Source organism: Mugil cephalus, chromosome 12 (assembly GCF_022458985.1).
Source record: "Mugil cephalus isolate CIBA_MC_2020 chromosome 12, CIBA_Mcephalus_1.1, whole genome shotgun sequence".
NCBI classification, from domain to species: Eukaryota; Metazoa; Chordata; class Actinopteri; order Mugiliformes; family Mugilidae; genus Mugil; species Mugil cephalus.
In genome coordinates, this window is record NC_061781.1 from 20,004,346 (window position 1) to 20,013,726 (window position 9,381).

Genomic DNA, 9,381 nt, shown 5'->3' on the forward strand with positions numbered 1-9,381 from the left:
TTGTGCGTCATCTACCTGCCAACTGTATTTGAGGCAGCACACATTTCTGGAGAGGGTGCATCCTATCCTTTTATAATAGTTCATTTAGTGGCAGTTTCAACCGGACATATTCAAATGTGCGCGTCTCAGCCACCCAATTGCCATAGAAATCCTAACGCACCATGAAGACTGTCAAAGCAGCCAGCCCTTCCTCTCAGAAGCTGCGGTCTTTGAAGTGGTGCAGAACTGGCGTTGGTCAATTTTAATTCTATAGGCTGGACAGGCAACTCTTTGAAAGTGAGATTGTGCGTTTTAATGGAGGAAATAAGAGAGGGAACTTGTTTTAGACACTCTATACAAGGCTTTGCTATTGTCAGATATCTTTTTATCTTTTATTTTTCCCATGAATGATTCATGCCTTCGGCTGCTTTGTGCTGTCGCGCCTTTCAGAGTTAGCGCCATCAGGGGGCTATAAGTTTTCCCATTAGCTCAGTGATTAGTTTAAACCAGCCTCCTTGGCCCGTTAGGCCCGTTTCTGAGAGCAGTGGGTATTTTGTAGAAATGTCAGGCCAGCGAGTGAACAGAGCTACTTCAGCTTTTCCATTCGAGGTGAGGCTCACATTGATGTTCTGTTGACTCTCATTTACAGGTCAAATTAAAACCTATTGGTCAGAAAAGTCTCACAAAAACCTCACACTCTCCTGCTGCATTAACAGTCACAATATATCTTGGAAAATTGACCCCCCAATTTTTTTTTTACCCTGTATCCTGTATCATTCTTGGTAATAATTTGACACTTGGTAATGATTTACTGCATGTGCCCTGGTAATGTTTTTTTATTTTATTTTTTTATTATTAATTTTTAGCATGACTGTTATATTGTAAATTAAATCTTGGAACATCAAGGGACGGCACAATCATAACTCATTCACCTCTCTCTCCCTCTCTTCCTCTTTTTTTTTTTTTTTTTTTTTTATCCATCATGTCCAATGGCACCATGCACCTCAATATGAAAGACGGGTCACTACAAAAGGCATGCGAGAAAGGAACTTTTCACATTACACAGCCTATTCAAGTAAATGTTTTCTTCCTTTACAGAACACAAATGAAAATAAAACTTGAACTGGGAAAATAAACAAAAAAAAGAGTATTAAAATTTGAAATAAAAATAAAAGAGGAAACATCAGCAGGGGTACTACACATCACCAAAACTGATATTATTATTCTTTGGTGTTTCTGTAATTCCAGTACAACATTGATACCAGCAAATAAATTACAATGTACAAAACAACCATTTTTTTTCAGTAATTAAAACTACACAACATTCACAAGCATCAGTACGATTACATATATACAAATCTTACAGGGTCAAAGCCTGTCAGTGTAGACATTTAGGGTCTCAAGGGACTTACTGGACTCTTTAACAAGCATTACGCTTGTGCATTTTGCATAAAATATAGTCTTAAATAGGTCTTAAATATTAAAAAAATTCATCCAAACACGTGTATAAATCCAAAAAGGTTAAATGAGAACCCTTAAGACCCTCAGATGTTTACCTCTTCATATTATTATTTTTTTTTGTCCTTTTTTAAAAATTTGTACCACACGCCTTTTAAAGAAATCAAATTTTTAAAAAATAAGCCTCATGTAGGGTATTGATATTTGTTTCCACTTGCGCCTGAGCTTACAGGCAGTACCTTAAATGTCCCTAATATGACAGTGAGTAATTGCAGTCCAGTTATTAACTACAAGAGGAGGATGATGATGATGGGAGGCCATGTGAAAGATGTCACTTCAGCACACCAGTTGAGGCTTAAAGCCATGCAGATTATTAAAACCTGCGCATTAATCTTATGGAAATCATTCATGTTGAAAGGTCCTATTGAAATCTGATTGTTCTGATAAAAAAAAAAAAAAAAAAAAAAAAAAAGATTTCTGTTTTGAATGAGAAGCCGCTTTTCTTTTAATCTTCCACTCTCAGCTCTAAACTTTACAAGGTTTCTTTGACTGTTTACGTTTCAGGCAAAGTTCAGGGGTCACCTCAGAAAAATTTCTTCCTCATAATTACATGGCATCCGCAATGAATGTGAATTTGCTGCCTTTAGCACATTACTACAGAGAAAATAATGATCAGGGTCCCAAGCGCACGGGGCCAGCATGGATACACACTTTATTGGGTCTGCTAGGTGGCAAGTTCGACAGTCACTTATAGCTGAGAACGGGACATCAGAGCATTGTCCTCGGGTCTGAGTTTCTGAAAGAGTCCTCATCGTCTGAATCTGACGTTGGCACATCGCTGGAGGGAGTGTGGAGGTGGTTGGGTCCCCCGCTCCCCTGGCACACATACCACTCATTGAGGTTGGTAACCTGAGGGGAGAGGTTCGCGGAGCGGTTCCTGTGCGGTTCAGAGTTGGGCGAAAGAGGGTCCCCGAGGGGGTTTGAGGAGGAAATGTAGGTGACGTTGGTGGACGGGGGCGGCGGGGACTTGCAGTGCACTTTCATGTGTTTCCGCAGCGAGCTCGGGTGCGTGTAGGATTTGTCACAGCCGCGGACTTTGCAGTAGTAAGGCTTGTCACTGGTGTGGACGTGAGAGTGCTTCTTCCGGTCGCTGCTGTTGGCGAATTTTCTGTCGCAGCCGTCGAACTCGCACTTGAAAGGTTTCTCCCCTGGAATGAAGGAGAAACGGATACAATCAGTGTCGTGCGGACATTTCCTTATCTTAAAAAGTTGTCGTGACAGCGTCATATTTTAAGGGGCCTTAAACAAATCGTGGGGCGAGAATTGAAAATTAAGTTTAAGTATAAATACAACAACACAACAACAACAAAAAATGTCGATTACTCATTAAATACTCGGTGTAACTGTCTGCTCTACTCCGCAGGGGCCTCATCTCCGCCACAGCTTATTCACTAAACATCTATTACAGCCACTACTCCACACCCACTTACATATTCCCGTGTGAACACGTGTAACATGCCTTTAGGCCTTCTAGTTTACATGTATGTGTGTATGTGGCTGGAAAGGAGGCACTCATGAGACCACCAGGAGACGTTTATGTTACCCTAGTGGACTGGTTATAGCTCTACACACACAGTCATACTAACATGGAAAACATGCAGGGGACATTTTTCCAATGCAAAGTCATGGGTTATTAATGTGATACGTTGGTAGCTATCAGAATGATGTGATCTGGAATGTGTGACAACTTTAGTTTTTGACAAATCATTTATTTCCCTGGGGAATTTACATGTTTCATCAAGGTGGAGGGGCCTATCTATAAACCGAATTGAGCTCTCTAACAGCCAAAATACGACTTTAAATCCAACTATAAAGTGTGCATATGAGAATCTAACGCACTGGAAAGTTGTTCTGCTAACACCCCCTGGTTTGTACTTTAAGCACGAAGCAGCTCTGACTGAGGATTTCTGACGATGCAGTTGTTTTGTCTGACAGTAAATAGATTTACTCGCCCCACACAGGTTGCAGCCTGTGTTTAATTCTCCCGATCGTTAACAGTAAATCAGTATCTAAACCAAATGCACTTATTTATTTTCTACAGATGTCATGTGATAGACCCATCGACATATAAACTGTGCTTATGCGTAAACGTCCTACGCTCGCAGACAATTACATTTACGCGTGTTCCAGCGCTGTGCTGCACGTACGTAAGCACGTTTTACAAATCATATGCCCTAATCCTTTCACGCCTACTACAGGCGCCTCGGCGTGTGAGTAAAAAAAAAAAAAAAAAAAGTTTATATTTAAGAAAGGAAAGGAAACACGTTAACTCACTGCGTTGATCCGTTACTAAATCAAAGTTATTTTTTAACCGATTATGCGCAATTACGCACGCTCGCCATGTCTATCCGCTAAGGATGTAAATAAAACAAGGTCGCCTCGAGTATGCGATAACACTGAGCGACCAGGCGTTATTTTTCAGACTGTATCGTGCACATTTTTAAACAATTAGGAGGACTGACCTGTGTGAGTTCTCTTGTGAATCTTTAGATTCTCCGATCGAGCGAACACTTTTCCACATCCTGGGAAAGGACACGGGAAGGGCTTTTCTCCCGTGTGAACTCGGATGTGATTGATCAGTTTGTACTTCGCTTTGAAAGCCTTTCCTTCCCGTGGACATTCTTCCCAAAAGCAGACGTGGCTGCTCTGCTCCGGTCCCCCGACATGCTCCACCGTGACGTGGTTTACCAGCTCGTGCATGGTGCTGTAAGTTTTAGAGCAGGGCTTCTTTTGACTTTGCTCCTGGTCGATCCATTTGCAGATTAGCTCTTGCTTTATGGGCTGCCGCATGTATCTTAAAAACGCCCCCGCGGCTCCGTGAGGAGCAGAAGCGATGTTCACATTGAGGTTCATGGAGTTGTAGCTGTGGAGAGAAGAAGGTCCATAGTGCTCTGGCCTGTGCCCGAAGTGCTCTGGCCTGCCGTAGATGTCCCCCGGTATACCCAGGCGCATCTGCCCGTTGAGGGCATGGTGGTGGGCACCTGGGGACGCCTGGTCGTGAAGTCCAGAGAAAAGTGAATGGGCCCCACTTTCCGTGTGCCCATAAGCACCTGTTGGGGAGATGAACATGCCATGGTGATGAGGGGAGGAGGCGGAACTATGCTGGTCGCCAAGTGCATGCATAGCAGAGGCTGAGAGTTCTCTCCTGAGGATGAAGTCCCTGCTGCTTGAGTAGCCTGAGTGGGGGTGAGCCACGGGGAAACCAACTGTGGTCTGAGCAGAAGTGAAAGATGCCGCGGTCTGGGCTTCGGGATGGCTCTGAATGTGCTGAGATGGGCTAAGTTTGAGAGCATTTGTCTGTGCCATGTGCTCTGGTCCAAATGGAGTGAGTGCCACTCCGGGGTCGTTGCCCAGCTCCCCAGGGTGGAGGTGGGCATGGTGGGAGAGAGGGTGATGCCCCCCTAGCCCCGGGAAGCCTGTCATATTCTGATGAGGAAGGGGTTGAGTCGCTGCCAAATCCGCTAATCTTATCGCTGGATTCCTCTTGCTTAAAGGGGGTTCCATAACTACACTGGCAAGTCCATCCGCACTCACCGAAATTGTTTTTTCTCCTCACTACGCTCTCTAAAACATGAGGAAAATATGTATATAAGGGGTCTATAAGTTCTTTTGTCCGGCTTCTAACTCTGCTTGCTCCTTTTCCCACTCTGTCCTCAAGCGATTGGCAGAACATACAACAGTTGGAGGACACAGTGGGGAATACAGTTTAGAAATGGCACTGCGGGTATTGGACGGATTTCGGTGACTGGCAGTTAGGAGAACGAAGCGATTGGCTGTCGTTCAGCGCAGGGGCTCAGCAGGGTTCCGCCCCCTCACTCTCTTTATCGCTGTTGACTCCAAAAAGTTGTACTCACAAAGTTACCAGCAGATCTGTTTGTGCGTCTTTCTGTTTACCGGAGCTGGTGCAAGTGGATGACCGAAATATCAGTTTACGCGACAAGTATAGTCGAGGTTATCCTCGGTTTGGTTTGTCCAAATGTGTGTGTGCGTTTTTTTTTTCTTTCATCGATGTGATAGTGCCACAAAATAAAACGCAAAGTCGCTGTCTGTCGATGTATGAGACCGGTGCAAAACATGTAGTCAGAGTACAGATGCGTAAAGACGACGGCAATGGAGCGGAGGTTATTTATTTGGCATTTCCGATCTGGCATTTTTTTTTTTTTTTTTTTTTTTTTTCTAAGTCAACAAGAGGCGTTTTGAAAAGACGTAGCTCTGAAAACATGATCTGGGAGGAAACTATAAGATGGAGCACGTGTGTGCGAGGGTTTTGCATTTTTAAATTCAAAATAAAATTAGATGTAAATACACCCGAATACAAAAGACACGAGAAAAAAAATAGAATTAAGTTACTACTCGGTATTACCTGAGCGTGATCTTCGTACGTTCATTTGAATAATATGTCTGTCTAAATTAAAAAATAAATAAATAAATGTCTGTCATTCTGGTATAAAACTTTAAAGTCAGGAAAACCAACAGTGGTGGCTTAAATCTGCATTTCTATCCATTATTCAAACTACCTTTAAAAAAAAATATACAGAGAAAATAATTTGAGCTGGTGGTAATTTTGATATATTGATAAATTGATTCCTACTTGAAGTAACCTGGTAAACTAAGACTAGCACTAGAGAATACGTTAATACGACCTGCCAAAGGTTATTTATTTATTTACTTACTAGTTTATTTATGCGTTTCATCGAGCTAACTAATCAGCATTTACCTTCTAACATATATATATATATTTATTGTAATCTTTGTTATACCTTTGGTCTGCAGACACAGACACCGTGTTAAAGTTGCCCCCGTCGACAGCAGTACATGCTCACTGATATGTCTTAATCCACCTTTCCAGCTGAACTATGACAACTCGCCCTTATGTTTCCTTGTGCACCTAAAAAAAAATGCCTTGGGTAACATTTGTTTTTTTATTATTATTTTTTAAAAACATATTGAAGACCAGCAGTTCAGTTTCCTTCTCAGCAACGTGCATGTTTTATAATTGATTTTCATTATGTTATAGAGCAAAGCTCCTGCATATCAGGGGCCTGTTGCACGAGTTCCTCTGTTGAAACTGTTTAATGAACTTGATGGTCAGCAACTGAAGCGAAACCTTCAGTTTGAGGCACCTGAAAACGAGGGCGTTGTTTTGTAAAATAAAAAAAAACAAAATAAATGTGCACCAAATCAAATTTAGTCCTGATGTGTTTTTCCGTTGGTGTCGCGCGGTGGCTCTGTGCCAGATTTGTGTCTTTTTTTCCCGATTTTTGAAATGTACTAAAAGAAATCACCCATGGTCTTGTGCTTGTACCGGGATGTCGTTAAATGAATACATTTTATGCCCAGCTCCAAAAAGAGCTTCTGGACGCCCATAAAACCCAGAGAGACCAGTGGGTGCTTTGTTTATGATTTGTTTAGGGGCCCCAGTCATCCACGTTGAATCAAACGGCACGGTAAATTGGATGTAATTAACAGCAATTAATTAGCATTTTGAGCATAAAATACTAACAGTGGTTACTATTGCCGTTGCTCAGTTTGTGAATATTACTCAAATTATGCTCTGCTCAGTATGTGCTACTCACAGTGGTGGTGGTGGTGGTGGTGGTGTGTACGTTTCCACGTTCACCGCAACCAGCATAATAAATTCCCATAATAATAACAATAAAAAAAGGCCAGGGAGACTTGCGTTTGAACTTAAGTTCAAAGAAGTTTTAGGTTCATTTTTTATTGACTTATCGCTTCCAAATTACCCAAAGATGTCGATGCCTCAGACAGAAAAAGGGGGCGTCTTAAACCCCTCTTTCTTTCTCTCTCTCTCTCTCTGTCTCCCTCTTTCGCCCTCTCTCTCTCTCTCTCTCTCTCTCTCTCTCTCTCCCTCTCTCTCTAAAACAAAGACGCTTTGTCATAAACAGGGTTATTTTACCGAAAGGAGTCAAGGGGGCAGCATATGTGGTCTTAACGGGTCATAGGTCAAACATCCATGAAACACAAGGTCACGCGAGCCACACAAGTAACCTTCCAGTGTGTCAACATATTGATACTGTCGGATAACAGAGAGGAGAAATACGCCTTTGGCACCCACTATAATACGCCGCCAGAGCGCCCCTTATGTGATGTAGGTTGTTGATTTTATTGATAGCCTTCCTACACAACGCGTGAAAGCTGTCACCTATTTTTGCTCAGCTATAACTTCGGATCACATTCTGAGTCATGTTTCGAGTGATTTATTTCTTACATGTGTACGCCGTGTCTATCGGTGCTTCTAAAACCTGTTGAAATACTGGTCTTTGGGGGATTTTTTTAATAGGCTAGACCCCCTTTTCTTTTCCAAGCGGAGGGAAAACCCAGCAGTCATGTGCCTCTTGCCGACTGATTTTTTTCTCCCCCTTTTTTAATTTTCTTTAGCTTTTTTCCCTATCTGGGGAAGGTTTTGTGGTTTTTCCAGAGAAATAAAGAACTTCTTATAGGGGTCGGCAGACGTGACTTTGAACTTGGATCAGCTCCTGCGTTTCCTGTGGTGCGGGCTGAAATAGACTTGGAAGAATGGCACACAACGCTCAGCCTGTCCCACTCTGAGCTAGGAGACACACATTTTCAAAAAAAAAAAAAAAAAAAAAGTTTTTAAACGTTTCCCTCTCGTTCACCATTATTTTGTCGCCTAGAGTGCATCACGGAGCTCAGACAGACACAGACAGACAGACAGACAGACATGTGTTGTGTAATGGAACGGCGGAGCCTGTGGGATTTTGATGTGGTGAAAATGTAAGTAAACTTCCTCTGACTTGTATGTGAACGAGCAGCTGTGGTGTGTTCCCCGTATATTCCCATTTGGACGCGGATCTGGCGCATGTCTGCCAGTAAATTAAGCGAAGTACTCGTTTAATAATTTGACTTCTCTCTCTGTCTGTATGTGTTGACGGCTGTGTGGGAAACCAAAGAAGGAAATCCTATGAGAACTATAGTGTGGTTAACAATGGCAAAAACAAAAGACAAAAAAAAAGAAAAAGAAAAAAACATGTCAGCGCCGCTTTGAGGGATGAAAACAAACAAAATGTGACCAGTGTAAATCCGCACAGACAAAACAGTGACATCCAAAAAGCACTATCAACCGCGAAGCATCCCGCTTTACTGCTGAAACTTTTATTATTGTCGGTTCAACTCGGGCTCGACCTCACAGGTCACGAAGGGTTAACTCGGATCTTAGCGCACTTCGCCACCATAACGTGTAACTTAATTGGTGTGGTGAATGTGAGAACCACAGAGGAAGAAGGAACTAGTAACATGCAAAACCATTAAAGAACCAACAACACAACCAGTGGCGGTTGCCAGAGTGAGAACTGGAGCACCACATAAGGCCCAGTTGTTGTTGTACAACCAGTGAAAAACCACTGGACTCCATATGGAGCCACATGCTTTTTCAGCTGTGAGGGTCTCACACGAAAAACTATATCTGAAACTATATGCTTATTGATATATATTTATTGGGGAAAATGCATTTGCAGTTGGAGAACATGTACAAAATTAATGTTTTATAGATTTAAGACCGTAGTACCTTTATGGTATAAACACTTACAGACTATAATATCTTTATTTATTTAATTCTTTACATTTCTTCACACTAACACGCCCACTGCACATTTTGGATAAATAACATGCGTCACTTTAAATTTCCTAGTCGTTAATTTTACATTTTAATAGCACTGTTATTATGTAGCAGGACTATGTTTATATTTTAAAATCAGAACAGAGCTGTTGCCTCATATATTGACTCAGTAAATAACCAATTTTCCACCCAAGACATTAACTTTTTACATTCTTGACATTATGAGCCGGTGCCATGTTTTTTAAAAAAAAAAAAAATCTTTTAAACACACTACAACTCAGCCGCTA

General features: G+C 41.9%; 1 protein-coding gene across 1 annotated transcript; it reads right to left on the bottom strand.

Moving 5' to 3' along the window:
• Positions 1-808: 808 nt before the first annotated feature.
• Positions 809-5,303, bottom strand: zic5 (zic family member 5 (odd-paired homolog, Drosophila)). Its single transcript, XM_047600587.1, has 2 exons — positions 3,960-5,303; positions 809-2,645 (listed from the first exon to the last, which is right to left on the bottom strand). The coding sequence occupies exons 1-2, from the start codon at positions 4,999-5,001 to the stop codon at positions 2,206-2,208; spliced, it is 1,482 nt and encodes a 493-aa protein (XP_047456543.1). The 5' UTR covers positions 5,002-5,303; the 3' UTR covers positions 809-2,205.
• Between the last annotated feature and the right edge of the window lie 4,078 nt (positions 5,304-9,381).